The 23,502-nt window shown below is 43.5% G+C and overlaps 1 protein-coding gene across 5 annotated transcripts in view; it reads left to right on the forward strand.

Annotated features, from left to right (window-relative positions):
* Nin (ninein) overlaps window positions 1–23,502 on the forward strand; it is a 103,666-nt gene that overhangs the window by 22,596 nt on the left and 57,568 nt on the right. For all 5 annotated transcript variants that reach the window (XR_003849002.1, XM_029561970.1, XM_008829842.3 and 2 more), the window contains exon 5: window positions 10,325–10,494. Coding sequence is in view for 4 of the 5 variants with exons in the window: in XM_029561970.1 (XP_029417830.1) it covers window positions 10,325–10,494 (170 nt within the window). In the remaining variant the exon portion in view is untranslated. The remainder of the gene's footprint in view (window positions 1–10,324; window positions 10,495–23,502) is intronic.

Genomic DNA, 23,502 nt, shown 5'->3' on the forward strand with positions numbered 1-23,502 from the left:
ACATTCTCTTCACTCTCGATCTGACTCTTCCGTGTGCTCAAACTGACTGGGTTAGGTGAGGAGAAAGACGAGGAGGGTCAGGGTTCATGTGCAGTGTAACAGGAGACAACCTGAGTTCACCACATCTCTCCCTTCATGAAGCTGAGTATCCCTTAAGTCATAGACGCAGCATTTAGGGGCAGAGAGAGCTCTGCCATTTTATCAAATGGCTAGTGGAAGCATAAAGGAGGGCAGAGCCTAACTGAAGCCCCACAGATGATGGCAAGGGAAGACCCTAACACTGTGTCATGTAGAGGGCCTAGTTTAAAGATTTTTAATTTTTAGGTAGATGAGCTATCCTCACTCAGTACAGCCTGACTCAGAGTCTGCCAAGGGGTCCAAGTCAGTGGGAAGGAGTTGAATCACAGCAAGTTCTGCCCAAAGGTTAGTTACAGAACTGCCTGTGTCCTCACCTCATCAGGCTACTCAGAACTTAACTCTTTCACCACATGGGACTAGGCTGTCATATGTCTGTCATGCCTTTAGAGCTCTTAGGGACTCTGAGAGAAAATATAAAATCAGGAAGGCGATGGAAAAGACAGGAGGGCCATAGCCTGAGGGTCATGGAGTAATATTTTATGACACTAAGATTTCTGTAAGATAAAATATCTGGTGTCTGTATTAGGTTCTCCAGAGGAACTGAACCTATGGAATGAGTATATGTATGTATTACATGATGTACACATGTATGTGATACAGTGGGTTTTCTAGTTTGTCTTACATAATAGTGACTGGGTAATCCAGCAATGGTGAGGCAGAGAACTAGGGTGCTCAGCAGTCCCAAACTGGCACTGAAAGCCTAGAAGTTCCTTAGATAGTCACTGGTATTGAGCTCCCCTCCAACCACCGGAGAAACTGGAGAATGATGCCCACAAAGGGTCACAGCAACAGTGATCTTCCTACTTGCTCAGAAGAAAGGAAGGCAGGTGTTGTACACACACAGTGCTTTTTCCCTGAACTCCCTTTGTAAATCTTGGCTGTCCTAGGTGGCAGTGTGGCCGACATTGAAGGCTGGATCCTGCCCCCAGTCACTTTCTCACATTAGTCCTCTCTGGAAATGCCCCCACAGACACACAAGTGTGTTTCTTCAGTTGTAAAGTCTGCTAATCCATTGATGTTGACAGCCCCACCAACCATCACAGTACCCTACTAGGCAACAATCTAGAAAAGTCACCTTGATATGATTCAAATAAATCCTGGCTCCAGTTCTTTAATAGTGTGGCCTTGTATGCCACACTTCTGTGGTCTTTGGTCAGCTTAGATCTAAAAATGGTTATGGTGGAACCCTTTCAGTTTCCAGATTCAGTTGTGTTGTCTCCTAATATCTAAATGGTATTATTTAAATCTATGGGCCGGGGTGGGGGGAGAATCCACTAGATTTCTGTCTCCATAAGATTTTACCTAACATAAATTGGCACTCTTGAATTATTCCTAAGGACAAATGCCCACTGTATCTCATGCTTTCTTAGTCTTCTGTTAAAGGCAGTTGTATATAATACAGAAGCAAAGCTCTAAAAGGATTTGAAAGGACATAAAATTAAGTCATATTTCTGTAGTCTTGGGCTCTGCCATTTATACCTTCTCTGAGGCACTGTTTCTGTGTTTTTTAAATGAGAGGAGGTAGACTAGGTTATTTTTAGCATCTTTACAACTCTGACGTTTATGATTCTAAGACTGTGGGCCTTTTCCCTCTAAAAAGCAATAACAAATCACAATGAAATTTAGATAAGGACAGAAAAGTGGACCTGTGAAGTCCTTTGTAATTTCCAATCTAATTAACATTGCCAGTGATGATGTGCCTTCATATCTGATATGCTACTTAATTTTAAGTTATATTTCTGGAATAAGAGGGGCAAGAAATTATTAACTGTTGATTGAATTTGCAATGGCTTTGGATTACTGGAATTTTGTAGTGGAAATGCTCACACAGACGCTGTCCTGCGTGGTGATGCCATGCCCCTGGCTCCCGTCTCCAGAGATTTTGACCTCATTTGATGTATCCCACATTTGATTTCTGTTGTGGAGTAGATGCTAGCATAATGTAAGAATCCCTTTGAAAATTGCCCTTGTTTATTGGAGGGGAAGCTCAGGTATGGAGAAGCTAGCTCACTGGGAAAACAGGACTAGGCACCGTTTTACTGCGGGTGGTGGTTTTCTCTAACAGAGCTTCCTAATTCTAAGAACCACTCCAGTTTAATTGCAGGCATTTTCCTTATATTTTCTAAAGGCCATAAATAATAAACAGATGCTTCTTCACTTACTTACCAAACATACAACCAAGTGGATTCCTTGACAGTGCATTACACTAGATTCAATTGAAGGCTTATGTTTGCAACTACATTCGTAGGTGTTGGGCCAGGCTCTGGAGTCTGGCCACCATCTCTGTGCTTTCTCTTTGAGACAGGGTCTCCCTGTAGCCTCAGCTGGCCTGGAACTCACTTTGTAGACCAGACTAGTCTTGAACTCGGAGAGATCCACCTGCCTCTCTGCTTCCCAAGTGCTAGGACTAAAGGTGTGCACCACCACACCTGGCTTTCCTATTTTTTTTTAAATGTTAATAACATGCTAATAGTAAGTATCATATCTTTTCCCAAAACTACCACCACTACATCAGCAATAGAAGTGGGTGTTAAAGAGGCAGGTGGAGCTCATGAATTTGAGTGTATTTATATCTGGGCATGGTGGCACATGCCTGCAATCTCAGCATTTGGGAGGCTGCAGCAAGAGAATCACAAGTTCAAGGTCAGCCTGGATTATACAGTGAGATCCTTGATTTAAACAAACAAAAAAAGAGTGTGTTTATAAAGTCATGATAGGGCTAGAGAGATGGCTTAGGCATTAAGAGCACTGGCTGTCTTTGCAGAAGACCCAGGTTCAAATCCCAGCACCCACATGGCAGCTAACAACCACCTGTAACTCTAGTGTCAGAGGATCGAGTTCAAGGCCAGCCTGGTCTACATAGTGAGTTCCAGGACAGCTGGGACTGCAGGGAGACCCTGTCTCAAAAAGACTGAAAAAAAAAAAAAAAAAAGAAGTTATGATCTTGGGAACCACTCAAGGCTACTGTTAGCCATGTAAGATAATAGACCTTTCCAGAATTATATAAGATAGTAGGTGCCATGAACTGTAATGATGCTCTTGACTGATCAGTGCTGCTTTCAGAGTTTATGCTACATAAATAATTATAGATATGCACAAAGATGTGTGTAGAAGGGTACCCACTGCGTGTGTGTGTGTGTGTGTGTGTGTGTGTGTGTGTTCAAGTGAAAAAAAAATGGCAGTTTACCAGTAGGCAAATTATGGTGTATGTGTGTAATTAAATACTAAGTAGCTATTAAAATGCTATAGAAGGTTACTTACTGTTAGGATAATTTTACTAAGGAGAAAAATCAATCTTTTAAAAATACATGCAGTACTCATGCTTCTTAAAATTAATAAGTATGGCTGGTGAGAATCTTGATAGCAAAGCAGTGTGCTTGGGACTTATATATTTTATTTCAGTTTCAGTGAGTGTATAAAAAAGCTTCCACACAAGGGACACAAAGGACATGGGAACCTTAGAGAATTGGCATGTCCCTCTCACATCAGCCCATCCGTGAAGGGAAAGAGAGACTAACAAGGAAGGGGGAAAAAAAATAGAGCAAGATCAAGACCAGGGCAGCTCTATTTTTTTAAGGTGTCAAACTGGATAATATCAAACATTTGTCTCAAATCTTACCTGTTAGGAGAAAATGAGGCTGAGGAAAACTGCTGTGATTTGAAGGTTCAAACTTTGCTGACTTTGCTCCTCCAGGTGCCCACTGCTGGGTACATCGTCCTGGCCTGATGACTTTGGGCTGCCACTGGCCAGCCACACAGCAGTCTGGGTAGAGGGGCTAGAGCGTAACCCACACAAGAGCTGCTAGATAGGACCATGACATTGCCTCACAGAGCATGTTTGTTCCCTCCTTCAGGTTGAGGAAACTAAGCCTTCATGAAGTTAAGGACTCCTAACCAGATCAAGTGTCCTGGCCCAGGTCCATTTGGTTCTTTAGCCCATCTTCTTTGTATGAAGCCTCTCTGCCCTGGAAAGCTTCATAGTGTAGCTGCGTAGGGAATTCTAACATGCTAAGGTGCCTTTAGAAAAATATGACCTTGGCCATTGTTGAATTGGAAGCTCTGGACATTATGAGTTAGACTAGGAGAAAAGGCTCTTGTGAAAGCTGTGCTAAGAAGTTACCTAAAAGAAATGCTTTGACTTGATCCTTGAACAATGGGGAGGATTCAGTGAGGTGAAATGTGACTCCGACTTCTTCTCCAAAGTGGCGCAAGATGCTGGGCCTCCTAACAGGTCAGCCAATCAGTCCTCCCAGGCAAAGACTGGGGAGGCAATGTAATCATTATCTGCATAGGTCTTTTCTGTTGACTGATCCTCAACTGCTGTGAAATTTGAGATAAATGGTATGGTTGGTCGAGTCGGCCCTGGGCATTGCCACACCGCACTCATCTACCATTGTCAGCAAGCTTGAGGTGATCACTTTCCCTTCAGAGCCTTTCACATCCAGACGAGCCAGTCAGAGCCTCTGTGAATTCTGTTTGTATCCAATAGTGTGTGTCCCTGCAAGAAGCATCACTCAGCTGGATGAGAACTGATGTGAAAACTCCTCTTAAAATTCTGTCAGTGCATTCAGGAAAGGTCTGAGCAAGACCCAGGGAACATCTGTCTGCACCAGGAGAGAGGGATAGTTGGAGAACTGGGTACCAGCCTCCCTTCCCTTCAGACAGCTGTCTTAGAGAGGGCTTATGGGGTGGTTAGGTCATTTGCTGGTGATGGATCCTCTGGGAAGCAAAAAACATGTCAAGTGATGTCAGAAGTTTCACTGTTGTCCTTTTGTGGTGCTCATTTCTCCTAGCCATTCTCCCCTCTCCTTCCAGGGCTTTCCCTTTCTCCTAACCTGATTGGCCTCTACCCTCTGTTCCTCCTTGGTCCTCTATCTTCCCCTATATCTTGGCCTCCTCTCCCATGTGATTCTTTTGCTCCTCTTCTACTTCCCTTTAGATGCACCTCTGTGTCTCCATATCTCTGCCTCCATCCACTTCTCTGTCTCTTGACCTCAGAGTCTCCCTCCCTTCCTCTTCCCTCCCTCCCTCTCAGCTGCCCTTGGATTCTTTGCTCATATTTTGACCCAATCCTGGGCCTGTAGTTCTCCTCAAAGCCTTCTAACCCTGAGGTGGGGCTGGGTGGGATAGGTAGGGTTGTGATATAGGTAGGGTTGTGTGGTACGGCCGTGTAACCAGGCCACATGTCTTCATTTGTTGCATGATAGCCTTTTCCCAAGAAAGCTTCTAGGGAGTGAGTATTCCTGTGGTTTGCACATATTTAATTTTTGAGCCTTTATTATTTTCTAATTAAGTTCATGAATCATGTGGGCTCAATGGAAATATAGTATAAAGGCCTCAACTAGTATCCCCCCTCCATCGGGGGTCTTTGAAAAGGGGCAGTATCTTTAATGTGATGCCCTCATCTAACTAAAGGGACAGGAGGAAAAGTAGAAAACAAGGGCCTGCAGAAGCAGTTCCAGAATAAGAATGCCAACACTGTAAGGACCAGGCCTCCTCCTTCATCACTGGAGATAATTCAGAAAAATTTGATTTAAAGCATGATAAAATACCCATCTTATCCCACAAAAGGCTGTAAGATAATGCCTTGTCCAGGGCAGATGTCCAGTAGAGGGGAGTTAAACAAATCAGCCTCACACTAAAAACGTCTCTGAAAGTCTGCTGTCAGTTCCCCTTGGTGTGCTATGGTGCCACTCTTGGGTCCTACGCTTATGTTTGTGCAAAGAGATTTTTGCTCAGATAAATCATGTTCAGGCTTTTAGGTAGCCATCCAAGCTCCCCATGGGGTCTCAGTGTTCTGCCTTTAGCCAGCCAAACGGTAGATTTGGGAGAGAAAGTGTTCCAGTGGTCAGTTTTAGGAGGGAGCAGAAGTGAGCTAGGCAAGGCTGTGCTTCTGGCAGGAGCGCAAGGAGAGGAGTAGCACGTGGGGTGTGGTGTCCTCAGTGGGCAGCCGGCATCGGCTCAGAATGCCATTCTCCTGACATCAGACTTCAATCTTTTTACTTCACATGCTGGGTCTTCTGGTTGCACATCATACGTGCACCTGGCAGTTCATCCTGATCTGGGAAGTGAGCATAATCACAGTTCCAGAGCTTCTCTTCCTGGGACAGATGAGATATTAACATAAAGCGTGAACGATCTAGGCTTGGCTGACCCTCTCAGAGCAAAAGAAATCGGGTTTTTTTTCCCCCTTTTGAACTCCCTGATTACATTTTTTGTCCTGCCTGCTTGGTAGAGCTTGTTAGTTTCCACACCTTACTCTAGCATCTTTAGAGGATTGATTTATTGATTATTTAGTGTGTGATACATGCATATGTGCCTACATGTTCATGTGGAGGCTAGAAGTTGTCATCAGGTGTGGTCTTCTACAGCTCTCCATCTTCTTTTTTGAGACAGGGTCTCTCACTGAACCTGGAGCTTGCCACTTGGCCATGCGGCCGTGCAGCAGGAGTCTCCTAATTTCATCCCATCTAGTGCTGCAATTGTAGGTGCATTCCTGATGGATGGATATTGAGAATCCAAACTCATGTCCTCATACTTGTGCACCAAGCACTTTACTGATAGAGTCGTCTCTCCAGCGTGTCCCTCCCCCCATTTTTATTTTTATGCTGTGATCCCAGATAGGAGAAAAGAAAATGGGGAAGAAGAGAAAATGACTCATGAGTGTACTTTCAAGGAACTAAACGTAGATGGACAGTCCATGCTTTGTTTCACATCTGTCCTTGACGATCCTGATTGGAGCAGTGACTTTCACCTTTGCTCAAGGAAGCTCTGTGATGTCAATCAAGTAGTCCCATATTATCCAGCATAAGTAAAATTGTTCCGTGATGAAATTCAAAAAAACAGTTGCATCTGGTAACACTCCTAAAGTAAAAGAATGTTGCCCCTGGGCTGCAGTTTTACAACTCTTACTCTGGCTGTGGTAAGAAAGGAGGAAGTGGGCTGGAGTGATGGCTTAACAGTTAAAAGCACTTGTTCTTCCAGAGAACCTGATTGTGGTTCCCAGCACCCATGTCAGGTGGCTCATAACTGCCTGTAACTCCAGCTCCTGGTGATCTAATGCCCTTTTCTGGGCTCTTTGGAAACCTGCACACACGTCACACACACACACACACACACACACACACACACACACACACACACACAGAGAGAGAGAGAGAGAGAAATAAATCTATTTTTAAAAGAAAGGAGAAAGGTATTCTTCAACTTGACTGTTTAAGGGTGTCTTAAAATTCCTGCATTGACTCCTGTCTGCTACTGTAGATTGTGAAGCCTGGTTGATTGTAGTTCTCAAATGCTTACCACAGCAATGGCTGTTGACCCTAGATATTCTCTTTGCGCTTTCTTGGGAATCTCTTCTCTCTTCGTACAAATTCAGTGATGCCGTGTTCTCAGTAGAAGAGGGATGGATGTGTGAATGTGTAATTCTAAGAGGTAACTACTTCTAAATGGTGAGGTGTGTCTAATTCTTTATTGGTCACATGGCTAGCCTGGGAAATTCAGTAACAAGGAAACCTTAATAATCCATTTTTCAGCATCTTTCTAGTAAGATTTCTCTAGGAAATGACTGTCATAATATGTATATTTCATGAAAGATACCAACTTTAAAATGTGTTCAAACTTGGTTATTATAATAAAATGTAATTAAGAGTTTTTAAGGTTTCTGCAATTAAAAAATAAGTAATTAAGTAACCCCAAACCCTGTAGCATTCCCCAGTGGTTCATAATCTACCACCTTTCCTGCTCAGAGAGCTGTTTGGATTCCACCACTGCCCCCTACCCTATATAGAGAGAGTAAGAAATAACCAGGGATCACTTCACTCACAGGTAAGTTTGCAACTCCATCCTCTTGTGGAGTTTGCAAGATGGTTGCTTCCCCTCCAGCTTTTCCTCGTCTGAAGCAGGGCAGCATACAGTATGTGCTCCTTTGCCAATCCCATTGCCAGCTGTGGCCTTGTTCTCACACTGGGAAGGCCTTGTGGTCTATTTTCCAAGGTTATACGTTTTCATCTTTTCTGAGCCCTTAAAGTCTCTAATGGTGTCTCCTGTTGTTTGCCACTAAAATTTAAGAACATCTAATAAATTAAGGATGGTTCTGCATTGCTTCTTATCTGACCAGCATCTGTGGGTGGCAGCTGCCAACAAGGAGCTCAAGTGTCTGTGTCACTCCTGAATACCCACAGGCTGACACATTCTCTTCTGATGAAAGGTACCTTCAAATATGCATGCCATTTTCAATATACATTTTATATGCTTAAACACTTCCTGTAAGAGAATCGCTCGACCTAATAAAATGACTTGGCTGGGGCTTTTAAAGAGCTGGATATAAATTTCGTGAAAAATTGCATAGCTGGCATAAATACTTCACTCTGAGCTTTCCTGAGCACTTTCAGAATGCTGCTAGCCACATTTGTGACCATGATGAAATCTGAGCTTGTGCCCAAGGAAGGGTATGGGGGAAAGTGGACAGGCAAACAAGGTCACCCACCCTCCGTACTAAAGAATGATTTTACCGATTATGCTTTCATTGAGGGTAAAAGAAAGTTTAGTTCCTCCAGCTTGTATCTGACAAATCACCCTCATCTTAATGATATGTGTACATACCGCATATAAAACTCTCTATGTCTGGGGGCTGGAGAGATGGCTCAGCGGTTAAGAAGACTGGCTGTTCTTGCAGAAGCCCAGGCTCGAATCCCAACACCCACATGGCAGCCTAACAGCTGTCCGTAACTCCAGTTCCAGGGGATCCGACAGCCTCTTCTGTTTTCTGTGGGCATTGCGCAGCACGGGTGCACTTACTTACATGCAGGCATAACACTCATACACATAAAATAAAAATAATAAATAAAATATTAAAAAAAACCTCTCCGTGCCTGAATTCTGAAATATGCTGAGCATCATGCTCAAACAGCCCCTATTATGTCCTCCAGAGAGACAGTGTATTTGTAGAGACAATAAGTCAACAAAAAATCAAAGCATTGCCAGTCTTTTGTATATTAATGGCCTGTTTTATTCTCCTAATATGATGCAAGGTACTTAAAAAAATCTTGAAAATGACACTTGGAGTGAAGTATTTATTTGTATTGCTTTAAAGCCATTCATGGTAGAGGAATGTTAGCCTGCCTGCGTGGAGGAGGTGATGGTGGTGGTGGTGGCATCTCACTGGTGCTTGGTGGTGGGTGATGGTGGTGAAGGTGAAAGTGGTAAGTGTTAAACCTGAGACACACGGTGTCAGATGCTGGAGCCCTTCAAGGTCAGGGTCTGCCTCTCCCCTTAGACACATTCCTTTTCTTTTATACATCACTGAAGCTCATGAACAGAAGAAACAATTTCCCATTTTTCCTAAGTTTTCCATTTGGAATTTTATTCCACAGCTTTTAATTTTACAATTGTATAATGAGATCTTAATGGCAGGCTTTACAGAAGCCATGAGCTGTCGTTAATTGATTAGAATTTTCTGTGCCAGTATCTTTTTTTGTCACTCTGCTTGTCTAATAGATCAGAAAATAGAGCAGTTAGCAGAGGTGTCACTGAGGAGATGGAGGGTTCTCCATGCTAACTCCACAGTACTGTCTGAGGTCTTACGAGGTTAGATTGGTTAGATTTTTCTCCTTCTACTTCCTTTGCACCCCTATCCTTAAAATCACTGGCTTACTAAAGCTGAAAAAAAATGTGATCATCCCTGCCTTATTTGAAAGGGAGTCTCATGGAGCCCAGGCTGGCCTCAAACTCACTGTGTAACTAAAGATTAACAATGAACTTCTGATGTTTCTGTCCCTACTTTCTGAGTGCAGGATTGCACGCATGAATCACCATGTCTAATTTATGGGATGCTGGGGATCAAATCCAGGACCTTGTGATTGTTAGGCAAGCACTCTACCAACTGAGCTATATCCCAGCCCTCCTGACGTTATATCTGTGCTTTTGAGTCAAATTCCTTTCTGTCATAATTACTTCTGTCTGTCCATTTGCAGAAACATATGTTCGGGTACTGTAAATCATTCAGAAGGAGAAACTGTCCTCTGCATCTTGTCCAATGGCTCATACACACCCACAACCACCACAGCTGGCCCACAGCAGTGGTTTATTTGGGGACTCATATAAGAAGCTACATCCCACCACTGACAATGTCAGCTTGGGGCGAGTTCTCATGTAATGTGGCCACGGCTCTTGTCTCCTTGTCCAGACTGCTCGCTCGAAGCTCAGCCCAAATATGTTAGAGGTGGGAAGCGGTATGGACGAAGATCTTTACCTGAGTTTCAAGAGTCGGTGGAGGAGTTCACAGAGGTGACAGTGCTCGAGCCATTAGATGAAGAAGCGAGACCATCACACATCCCAACTGGTGACTGCACTGAGGTAAGCAGATGGACAGGTGCAGTCTTCGGGATTCTGAGCATGGATACTCTGTGGCATGGACACAGAGGTTAAGGAGTCCATGGTGCAACATGGACTTTGCTCAGTTTCTGGCCCATTGCTAATCTTACCCCCCTGAACCTCTTGGACATACATGCTAAAGTTCCTATTTGAATATCTTACTATTTGAATGAATTTGTTTCTCAGTTTTTTGAGAACTGATTTATCTGTCCCTTCTTTATGCTATACATTTAGATTTCAGTTATTTTTATATTGCTTGCTCTTCACCTAACTCTCCTTGGAATGATAATCTTTCCCCCACTGTGGAGGGTATTTTTAATGACTTAAAAGCTAACAACACTAGGGAGACGGTTCAATGGGTAAGAACACTTTTGCTGTGCAAGCATGAGGTCCTAAGTTGAAATCCCCATAACCCAAGTAAAAAGTCAGGTGTAGGAGCACAAATGCCTGCAACCCTAGCACTGGGGAGGGGTGGGGCACAGTCTCTGGTGGGGGTTGGGGAGGAGGAAAAGAGTTAGGGGATCATGGCGAATCACTGGGGCCTGCTAGTTGTCAGCCTAGTTCCAAGTGCAGTGAGAGTCCTTATCTCAAGGGAATAAGGCAGAGGAATGGTAGAACAGGACACTGCATGTTCTTCTCTGGCCTTGCCACAGGCATGGGTGTGAGCATCCGTACACATGCTCGTGCGCACACACACATACAAATTTAAAAAATAAAAATAATTTAAAAAATTAAAAATCTTACCAAATTTTCACTCTCCTCAACCCCAAACCACAAAACAGCCTCCATGAGAGTAGACAGAAAGCCCCACATTCAGATATTTAATTAATTTTTTTTTGATACAAGGTCTCCCTGTACCCAACCTAGAACTCACTAGTAGACCAGGCTAGCCTAGATTTAACAGAGATCCCTCTGCCTCTGCCTCTGCCTCCACCTCCTGAGTGCTAGGATTAAAGGCATGCACAACCATGCCTAGCACAGTCAGATATTTAATTTTTTTTGCTTTATTTTTTTCATGTGTATGCTTATATTGTGCACATGTATATGCAAGTGCACCTGTGTCATGCAGTGCCTGTGGAGGACAGAAGAGGACACCAGATCCCCTGGAATGGGAGTTATGGACAGTTGTTAGCCCGTGAGGGTGCTGGGATTCGAACCTGGGTCTTCTGTAAGAACAGCCAGTGCTCTTAATCACTGAACTGTCTCTCCAGCCCCACAGTTAGATATTTTAAAAGAACCTGTATTTTATCTTTTGTGGTTTGAGAAGGCAGCTCAAATACTTGGCTCTTGCTTCAAAGTGCGAGCTAGGGACACTTTCCCAGGGCCCAGCAGTTTTGTACACTTTCCTCCCTGGGCCATCACACCCAGGCACAGCTCCTCTCTGTGTGCTGATCCCCTTCCCTCCTTGGGCCATCACACCCCCAGGCACTGCTCCTCTCTGTGTGCTGATCCCCTTCCCTCCCTGGGCCCTCACACCCCCAGGCACTGCTCCTCTCTGTGTGCTGATCCCCTTCCCTCCTTGGGCCCTCACACCCCTAGGCACTGCTCCTCTCTGTGTGCTGATCCCTTTCCCTCCCTCAGCACCCTTTTTTTTTCACTTTGTATTCTGCCATAATCTGCCAGTAAAGGAGAAGCAGTAACATTTTCCTGATTCATTCTTTATGGCTCATTTGCCAACATCCCATTTATAGAACGTGATTGAAAATACCTTGCTAAGCAAGCTCTAAATATTTCTTGCAAACCCCAACCCAGATTGGAGCTGTAAATATTTCAGACATGAATATGAGAAGAGAAAAAGCAGCTCCACTTTCTGAAAGTATCTGCAGATTGCAGGTTGATTGGGTATATGTCTGCAAGTGTCTGTGTGTGTGCAAATGTCTTTGTGAGCATCTGTGTATGCAAGCATCTGTGTGTATGTGTGAGCATCTGCGTGCAAGCATCTATATTGCAAGGTCGTCTAGCATCTGTGTTGTTACTAAAATCTATAGGAGAGTGGCACCCCAGAATGTCCTCAACAATCCAGCATCTATCCTCAGCTTCCCAAAAACACTTAAACACCTAAACATACCTAGGATGAGCCCAGGTATTGAGCAAAAATGAAACTGGAAATAAATATTGAAACTTAGAAGGACATGTGTACAGTCTGCCAAATATACCTTACTCAGCATCTTAAAAAAGGAAAAAAGATACTTATCCACACCCAAGAAGTAGAGGCACAAAGGCAGAAATATGAAGGAGAAGAAAAGAAAAAGAACTGAAGGAGGGACAGCCTACAAGACCAGAGTAGGAACAGTGCGGATGACAGGTCCGCTAGCAATGAGAAGGGAGAATTGTCTAGAACCTCCTGGTACCCCACGCAAGTGAGTCTAGAGCAGGGGCTACTGACCATCTTGATGCTCAGTTCACTGGTCCCTCCCTTTCTTGGATCCCTCTGAAACCTTCAGATAGGGACATTTACCAACAAAATGCTCATATTTATATGCACAAAAACTTTACATTTTAAGAGGGCATGTAATTTGCATACCTCAGGTAGTTTAGTGTTCATAACATTGTATTTTCCTTGCCGTCAGAAAGGGTGTCCTTTTATTGCATGAAGTCTATTTCATAAGTCTGGGTAGTATGAGATGCTTCTCTTTGAAAAAAGTATCAGAACACTTTAGAAGGTAAGTTTAATTACTTGGAAATTTTATTATTTTATGTATATGAGTATATTGACCTGCATGTATATAAGGGCATCCGTGTCGTGCAGTGCCCACAGAGGTCAGAACAAGGCGTTAGGTCCCTTGGAACTGGAGTTACAGACGGTTGATAGCCATCATATGGGTGCTGGGAATCAAACCCAGGTCCTCTGGAAGAGCAGCCAGTTGCTCTTAACTGCTGAGCCACCTCTCTAGTCCCTGGAGAACTTTTTAAAGTCTAATATCTCATCTCTTGAACTAGTCTTAAGATACTGTTACTTGGCTAAGAAATTAAATCATTGTTGCTTTTTCACCCAGTAGTATCTACTCACTACCCAGAAACAGCCAGGCAACCTCTGAACAGAGCGGCTATTGCTGGCAGTGTGTATCTTACATCCTTATTAGATCTCTATTACAGACTCCTACTGAGATTACTGTTTTGAAAAAACAAGGCTTTGGTCACATATATAAATAAACATAAGTTGAAGCCTGAGCCAGCAATAACCTTGCTGTTTGTTAGGAGTATTGTGGGAGCATCACTTCACCCTTAGCGTGCTATGATGTCCTTCAGATCCTCCAGAAACCTCAGATATGACCTCTTGATGTGATGCTCAGAATCTACCCAGTTCACCTCCCTCCATCAAAAGAACTGCACACAGAGGCCTGAGAGGGGTTTTCTCTGGGTTTCTGCACTCAGCAAAGACTCCTGCTGAGCCCACTGCTTCAGTCTCCTGTATCCCACGCCACAGCTTCTACAAGGGAACCAGATAACACTGCCTTGTACTGCCTTTATGAGTTGTCATGGTGGGCTCAAGCCAAAGCTTACCCAACTGCTTCTTGCCAAAAAACATAAGCTGAGTTGATCCCATCTTTTTTTTTTTAAGCACTGTAGATCAAACTTAAGTGCTCTACCACTGAATTACCTAACCCCTGCCCCTGACTTCAAATCAGTTTTTCTCTCAAAATTTTGGATGTTTCTGTTGGCCGTTCAAAGGGCAAATCCCAGCTCTGCGCAGATGTGGCCCTGGCTGTGGTCATGGTGCCTTCACGGTGCAGGCATGCAGTATAGTTCTATGAGAGGGCTGCACTTGTGTGCATATAGCATCCCTGTTTCCTCGTCACTTTCTATCTTGGCCTCAGCAATTGAAAGCCACTTGGCTAACAGACTTGCAGTAGATCCCCTGTCCCTTTGACAGATGCTGTCTACATCTCATCTCCTACCAGGAGAAGATATTTCCTTTCTGCAATGGCCTGGAGTGGGGAGTGTGGCGAGGAAGTTCTCCCTGACTCCCTGGCCCGCTGAACGTATTTACTCTTCAGGGCGTCTGAATCTGTCAGTAATCTTTACTATCCTACAGACTCCATTTCTTTCTCCTTTGTGGTCACCTAAGACCCTGTTCCCTGTCTTTGGAAGTGTTGAGAATTTATTCTTTTGGCTCATACTTCATCAGAGAGCCCCCAGGCAATATAGAAGGAGAGCAAAGGCCTCCCTTGGTGTGAATATTTCATAAGGAACAGGCAGCAGGGAGGTGGAGACAGACTTCTTAGGTTCACAAGATAGGATGCTTGGCTGGATTTAAAGTCTGCCATTTCTTCGGCTTTCAACAGGCCTGGTTTTGTATTTTTTGTTTTTATCCAAACTGATGTCAGAGTTTCTCAATGAAGACATGAAAAGACCAGAACCTGTTGTCAGGAGTTGAACAGAGGGCAGGTCTGGCTTTGTTCCCCATTGGGAGACTAATATTAGCTCCAGGTTGAATCAAATAATAATTTTACTTGAGGACCCGTGGAGATGTGAGTAGTAAGATGAAACAGTGTCTTCTCAAGCACCCATCTGCTGTCCCCAGGTGGGATGATTGCCACTAAGAACTCACCTTCTCAGGGTAAATGAGCAATCATTTGAAAAGGGAAAATGCTAATTCATCCCTTTCCCTCCAGGGTTATCCCATCGTAGGTGAGGTTGCTGTGGGCTGACAAGAATTCATTCCTAGGCTTGTGGGTTGTGGTTTGCTGTGTCCTTTTCTGCATTATTGTTTGAGAACCCTTCTCCCATAACCATACCCCAAACTTCTCAGCAGTTTACCTCTACCCTTTCTTTCCCGCTCATGGAAACATCTAGTTACATAGATGCATGTGAGCGAGGCTATCATGGAGATTGCTTTAAAGCAGCTAAATTTATATTTAATGTTAAGTCCTGTGTGAAGCTTAAGGTTTCATTAGTCGCCTAGGAGCTCACGTAGTGAGTACCCAACAGCACACTGTTACCATGTGCCATGGGTGAGGGACCACATCCACACGCCGTAGCCGCTGTCCCTCTCTTTACACAGATGTATGAAAATAAACTTTGTCGTGAGGTACTTTTGGTCCTGTTTGACTTTTGTTTCCATTCGCCTGTGTTCAAACCCCAACATGAAATTTAAACATATCAATCGCCTCCATCCTATCTTCTCCCTCTCCTAGAGCATTTATCAGGCAATTTGATTCTTTCCCACTGAAAGAGAAAATATCAAACCTAGCTATTAGGTGAGTCTCCCCTACCAAGTTCAGTTTACAAGGCAATAAAGCTATTCTATAGGGAAAGAATACTGTAATCTTGTGAAGATTTCAGCACTGAAGTATGGCGGTTTGGATTTTCATCTGGACAGCCAGAAGCAGACTGTGGTAGAGCCCACCACCAGGCTGCAGTGTGCCTCGGTTAGTGTGTTTATCTGGCAAATGGATACCTTGGGAGTCTGACCTCTCCTCTCTTGGCTGGAATTGAAAGGAAAGTGGTGATTTTTCTTTGTTTATGGGATCATTTTCACTCAGGTCAATTCAAGAGGGCATTCTACTGTAAATGAATCTCAGCCAACAAGGGGCACGTTCTTGGTCTCAGCCTAAGGTGTGACTAAAGAGAGGGTTTTAGTTGTCCCTGTTTCTGTTTTACTTCATCAAGAAACAGAAATGAGATTTTAGACTTGTAAGAGGACATTTTTGTTCCCTTTTATAGGCAATAGCTACAGAAATACCCTTGAATTTTGAGCCCATGCACTAGTAGATGGAAGGGAAAAAGTAAACAAATTTTCAATTCTGTTCTCTACTCCTCAGACATAGTAGGAAAGATTGTGTAATTAATACAATTGGGGCAGGGCCACTTTGCTTTCTGCCCTGGTTGAAAAACAGGGGACACCTTGTTAACTCTTTTCCTCTACAGGGAATAAATTGGGTCTAGTAAGATTCTTATCAAGAGCAAGGGGCTTTAAACAATTATTTCTTCAACTGCAGACAATAGTAGTGTAAACCAAAACTGTTGGCTCCCACGCTGCAGGTTAAGTGAGAACCTGAGAGAAAAAGTTAATCAGCCACATTTGCCCAAGGATGGACAAGCAGGTCCAGGCTCTGCGTTAGGTATGTGGAGGTGGAAGGCCAGGGTTGTACTTGTTTAAAAAGCTCTCCCTGCCCCAGACGTGCACGTGCACACACACACGCGCACACACACACACACAACCACCTTATTTTGCTGCCATACAAAAATTCAGACTTCCTCAAAAAGTGTGAAATTGACTCATCTCTCCCTCTTGTTCATTTTCGTATATGCATAACTTTGTAGAGAAAATATGAATTATTCATTCTGTTGTATAGAGTCAGTATTTAATTCTGGGGCACACTTCCTGAGAGTTCTGCACAGATCTTTTGTAGCTGAAATACATATATTTTTTCCTTTACATTCTTTCTCTGTCTTTGACAGAGCAAGCAGCCTCATTATAGATGCCATTTATTCCCAACCAGGGCAAGGCATCCTCAGTTCACATGTTTTTAATTAATAGCCTTCCAGTCTTTCTTTTTTATTTCTTGTTTTATTAACTCATCTGGCTATCCCCAGATGTGATTGTAGATCACTTGAATGTGCTGTAAGATCTGAGAAGCCCCTTCAAAGCTAACAAGACATCTCTTGTTCTACCAAGGTTTGCCCTGGCGAGTCTTCCTGACTGGATCCTAGAGGATGTTCCCCAGGAATCCAGCTCCACTCACCTCCTGACAGATCAGCAATTCTGATAACATTTTCTAACATCAAATCAAAAATGAACTAGTTAATTCTAATGTTAGTAACACCTTCCAACCAAACCCTTATTCCACATGAGCAACTATCAGTGCTAACCGACCACTCAGCAACTGGAATGAGAGGTTGAAAGAATTGCCCCTTGCACTTAATGAGACCCTGTTTCAAAGAGGGCTGTAGATGTAGCTCGGTGGTACAGTGTTTGCTTAGCATGTGTGAGGCCCTAATTTTAATTCCCAGTGCCACCAAAAAAAAAAAAAAAAAAAAAAAAAAAAGTCTTTGTCCTTTAAGGACTTTAAAACCCATTAACCCCAACCTTGCTAAGGGAAAAGGCTTACATTCAGGAGTCCTGGCGCTGATGGCACTGGAAGGCTTTTTGGCAGTACTGTAGGACTTGTCTGAATGGGTGTGCATTTAAAAATCATACATTACATTCAGTTATCTCAGCTCTTACTTGCAGCATTTAATTGCTTTCAGAGATGAAGGCACTTATTTGCATTACAGTTGAGCAACTCTTCTTGGAGTTCAGAATAGAGAGACTGGGAGATGTCAGGCCCTCCATTGCCTAAGCCTTCGAAGGTGGCAGAGTGAGAAATGAGCCCCCAGTCCCTGGAAGTGTGTCCCTGCAGAAACAAAAGGCAGCCCCCCCAGCACACTTTAGCTTCCAGTACCTAGCTCAGAATGAAGCTTTCTAAACATTTCACACTATGGGCCGAGCACACCGTAGATGCTGTTTTCTCTAAAGTCCTAAAATTTCAATCATATGTACACTCTCTAAACAGATTCTGGTTTTCAGAGATGCCCTGTGCTTCACTAAATGTGCTCCCCATTTAAAAGGGACACTCCAACTCAGCCAGCCTAGGAAGCTTTGTCAGTCTAGTAAATTTTCTTTCTCTTCTCTGTGCTTGCAGAGCCTTCCCCATTCAAAATGAATGTGTTTCCGTCTCCAGGGTTGCAGAGATCATCTCAGCAACCTCTGCCTCAGAAGAATAGCCCCGTGTGTGCCCATAATCATTTTAATTAGCCATACATTCTGAAGGGCACAAAGGTCTGCACCGAAGCAGATGGCTGGTGGGGGTGGTGACTGGGCTATTGTGGGTAGGGGCCACAGGGCCTGCAGGCTGCAGATGCTGACTCAGTTTGGGGCTAGAAGCTAGGGATCTAAGAGACTCTGGCCATCTGCTCTACAGTCCCCCCAAAGCAGGTGTCCCTCCAAAGAAAGATTCCTGAAATCGGTGCCACTTGTGCAGTTGATGTGTGCAGGGTGCCCTCAGCCAGCTGTAGAACAACCCAAGAGCTGACCACAATGACCAGCATGACATCAAGATGTGCAGCCATCGGGGTGGGTGCAGGAGCACCCTTTGTCTGCCTGAGGGGGTGTGGGGACTGCTTTCTGTAACAGCCACTTTGGGGTCAGGCAACCTCTGACCCTCTCTTCTCTGCCTAGTTTCAAGTGGGGCTATTGAGCAGTCCACTTGGCATAGAAATGAGGAAATAGGGCAACCCCTGCCAGCTGTGTGTGCAGAGGAGGGTCCCTAGGGGAGGCTCTCATCCTAAGTTGACTCCCAAGTTGATTGCTCCATCACAATCACTATGTCAGAGCTGTAGCTTTATTTTTTTTCCCCTGCAGTTTTAAGGCATGATTGACAGCAATTGTATTGCTTACAGTCTATGAAGGTATTTTATTGAGTCTAGGATGCTTTGTTTTATGTATATAGTGTGAAATGATGAAATCAAGCCCATTAACCTGCCAGAGCTATAGTTAAATAATCTCTTTTGGGTAATTCTTAAACCAGATATTGAGCTATCTGCTGTTGGTTTCTTCTGCCCTCATCCTACTTTTGGGCATCCAAGTACTGGGAATAGTAGCAGATAGTTACTTACTATGGCTAATTAATAGTATTTCACAAACACTTGGCTGTAGACACTGTTCCAGAGAATTCCAAAATGATGTATGCCTTTGGAGAAAAGAGTTGACATTCACTTACTCATGAGGAAACCAGGGCACACAGACATTAAGTGACTTGGTCAAGTCCCCATGTCACTAAAGGGTGAAGGTGGCAATGGGTCCCAGGGGCCGAGCTCTGGCATTCACCACCCTGACCACATCACTGCCCTGGCTGAAGCAACATCAATAGTTGGCCTTCTCCAAGAGCCTCCCCACACCTCCATGTCCCACTAATGTGGGGATGTCACCCCCATTTTGCAGGTGAAGTTACTGAGAGGTGCTAGGAAGTGATTAAACAGACCTAACCCAAGCATTCTTGGATCCACCCTCTTCTAATCCACTCCACAACACTGCCTCCCAAGTCCTGTGACTTCAGAAGAAGTCATAGAAAAAACTTCTTCTGGTGAATTTAGTGTTATGATTGTATCTTAGTGATTGTTCCTCCTGCTCCTGCTGTTCCAGAGTTTTCCTGGTTATCCTTTCCTGCTCCTGGCAGACCTGTGTCTAGAGGCCACCTGCAAGCTCTCTGCACTGGGGAGACCGGCAGCAGTTACAGGACCCTGTTCCCGAATGGTGCCTCTTTTTATTGGTGCTGTTTTAGTAGCAGAATGATCTAAACCCTCAGCCTTCTAACCTGTGCCCCTCTCTTCTCCCCCAGTTTTTCAGTTGGGCCCACTGGCTCCAGATGGTAAGAATGAAAATAAATGAGCAGTTGAAGAAATGGAATCTTCCCCTACCCACTCCACCCCTTCCAAAGTTGCAGGTTAACAACATGTTCAGCTGCCATGTGCTTCCCACCCTCTTAAGGGAACAGCCTCTTGCTAGAGTCCCTATGTCACCCAGAGGTGACAAACTCCATCTCCAGCTGAGGTGATCTTGGAATGGGATGCAGCCATTGGCATATATTTGCTACTTCTCACAGGATGGTCCAAGCTCCTCAGAGTTTCTTTCAAAAGATCATAGAAGAATGATGGTAAAACTGTCACCCCAAGAGTGTAGATGTACCTACGTCATCCCTCACCCAGCCACCTTCACTTGCCTTAAGAGATTGTGTGAAATTATTTCTGCTAAGGTGCTCCCTGGACTTTAAAAGCCACAGTTGGGTTGGACTATCTTTTTTTAAATTAGTATATATTGTATAGGATAATAGGTTTCATTATGACATTTTCATATGTGTATATAACACATTCTGATCGTGTTCACCTCTGGTCTCCTTCCTCGTTCCCAACTAGTTCCCCTTCTATTCATTTCTTTTTTGGTGAACCAATGAGTTAGGGTTGCTTACAGGAGGGATTATATATAGGAGCATGGGCAACTTACCAGTGGCTGAAGAAAATCTCATCCACAGTAACCATTAACTGCCTATAAATTCTCAGGGAGGGGTGGGCTTTGAGAACACTTCTTTCTTCTATGACAGAATGTGGATAGGCCCAATCTTGAAGAGGTCTTGTGAAGGTAATCAGAGATTATGTGAATTCAAGATTACATAGGCCATAGCATGCCCAGGGTTGGACTATCTGAAGAACTACTCTTTGGGATGGTCTTAGTTCTTAAGACAAGCCTCAGCTGAGGGTCTCTGGCCTTCCCACTCCCTGCTAAGCTCTGGAAGCATCAGTAGCATTTGCCTGCCAAGACAACACTGGCTTCCCTCCATCCACCACAGTCTGTTGCAGATGTTGCAGAATGTAACTTACCAAAAAGAAAGAACCTCTCCCTTTATTTCCACTCCCAAGCCATTGGAATTAAGTTAGCAAGGATTCAAGAGCAGCTAGGCAAAAGAAATAGCGCTGTATTTGTGTTGCATAAAGAATATTTATGACAGTGGAGGAAATAAAAGAAGCTTGTCTCCCATAGTCCTTTGACTAAAACGTGTCTTATTTTTAGTATGTCTATTTCCTTCTAGTCTTTGTCTGATTGTATAAATATTATTTTGTCAGTGATAATCATAGCATTGATTGCATTTTTATTATGCTCTTTCATTTAACATTTATTGAAACATCTTCCATGTTTCCACATGGCCTTTTAATTGCACTTTTAATGACTACATTATGTTACATTGCTATACTTTATGCCCCATTGCTGAATATTTGTTGTTTTCAATACTTTATTGGTATAAAAAGTGCCACAATATACATGTTTGTACATATGGCTTTCTGTTTCTTTTTTTAAAAAAATTTAATGCCTTTGGATAGAAAGTGAAAATACTGCATTCAGGGGTATAACTAATTGTATTGCTTTTTCATTACAAAAAGATAATACCCACATATGCTGCTGGCGGTCACATATAAACAGACCTAGTTTAAAGCAGTCTCGGTGGTAGTGGAGTTACTGCTTAAATACTTAGATAATTCAGTAGGAACAATTATGATTCCTTCTTTTTAATTCCCATGGCTTTGACTTGTATTGAGATAACTGTGGGGTTCTGAGATGCCTCCGGGGTAAATTTTCTATTCTTTGTATCTCTGCTGGAGACTTGGAATTTTTATTACAGATTTACATGAATAAAGAATACTTCCAGGGACTGGAGAGATAGCTTGGCAGTTAAAATCAAGTACTGTTCTTACACAGTACCCTCGAATTTGGTTCTTAGCACCCACTTCCACTGACAACCACCTGTAACTCCAGCTCCCAGGGATCTGATGCTCTCTTCTGACCTCTGCAAGCACCTGCACTCGTGCTCGCACGCACGCGCACACACACACACACACACACACACACACACAATATTAGAAAATAAAATATTTTCTTTATGCAAAAAAAGGATACTTCTAGCTGGGCGTGATGGTGCATGCCTTTAGTCCCAGCACTCAGGAGGCAGAGACAGGTGGGTCTCTGTGAGTTCAAGGCCAGCCTGGTCTACATAGCTAGTTCCAGCCAGGTGGGACTACAGGGAGACCCTGTCTCAACCCTCCCTCAAAAGATACTTCTGTAAGCTTACTTAAGAGTGCCTTAATTTAAAACAGTGATGAAAAGGACCCCATAGATACGAATTTAATATGTACTGCATACACAGATACCTAATAAAAAAAACCCAAAACTTTTTAATGCTTATTATGTGCCAGGCACAACGATAAGCACTTTACCCTTCCCCTCAATGAAATGTGCACTGCTTTATTCCCATTTGTAGATAGATAAACTGAGGCCAAAGAGGTCAAGAAACTTGCCTGAGGCTAACCTCATAAGTAAGCCAAGAAGTCTGGGCCTAAGTCTATACAGTAGCCCCCACACTGGATCTCTCTTTAGTTAGGGTTGAAAACTTCAGAAAGATGGCAGTAGGGATGCTCCATTCGGGACAGTGAATCTGGCAAACCCACCCTGTCTGTAGACCTGTGAGGTGCAGGATATAGTATATGGGAACATCTTTGTTCTCTGAATGCTTTGCTTGATATTTTAACATGAATAGAGAAATAAGCAAATATAAGAAACCAATTTCAGGGGCTGGAGAGATGGCTCAGTGGTTAAGAACACTGTTCTTGCAGAAAACTGGGGTTCGAATCCCAGCACCCACATGGCAGCTAACAACTGTTCATAACTCCAGCTCCAGGGGATCTGACAGCCTCTTCTGTCCTCCTTGGGCATTGAATGACATGGGTGCACTTACCTACATGCAGGCAATGCACACATACACATAAAAAAATAAAAAATATTTTTTTTAAAAAAAGAAACCAATTTCATTGTGGCCACAAAAACCTTGTCGACTTTGGAATTGTGGCCCAAGACTTTCTGAAGGCATGTGTTGCTGTTAGGTTTTTGATTGGAGGCCATGTGTCCCAGTGGGGGCTTTTTATTGTTTGAATTCAGTGATAACATTTTTCTGCCATTTCTCCTATCAGCTTTTGCTGTTAAAAGACATTGCCTCTCTTGTGGTTTGATAGGTTTCATTTTGACCAATGGTTCTGTAATCATAAAGTCCATTTAGTTTGTTGTAGGTAGATATAATGTATTTCATTTTAGCATGTTTAAATGCTGCATAAGGAATTGTACAATTTTGGATGCCAGAGTAGGGTGAGCATTTGGATCATTTTCTGCTGGATCAGGAAATAAATGGGAAGGACAGACAGGCAGGATGCTTTTATTGGTGGGCCTCTATTGATTTAAACTTGTATCTATAATAGCAGTTAAATTCTGATAGATACAGTGATTGAGGAGATCCATGGAGAACTGTTGGCTCTGCCACTCCTTGCTTGAGCATGCTAATGTATCCACCAGCTCAGAGATACATATTCCTATAGAAATGTGAGCTGATGAACTTGTAACCACAAGAAAACAAGAAGAAACCACCCTGAGCTTGTCAGTTCTGTTCCATCAGTGCCTTGTACATGAGT

The sequence above is a fragment of the Nannospalax galili genome, unplaced genomic scaffold (assembly GCF_000622305.1).
Source record: "Nannospalax galili isolate Female #2095 unplaced genomic scaffold, S.galili_v1.0 scaffold253, whole genome shotgun sequence".
In the NCBI taxonomy this organism is placed as follows: Eukaryota; Metazoa; Chordata; class Mammalia; order Rodentia; family Spalacidae; genus Nannospalax; species Nannospalax galili.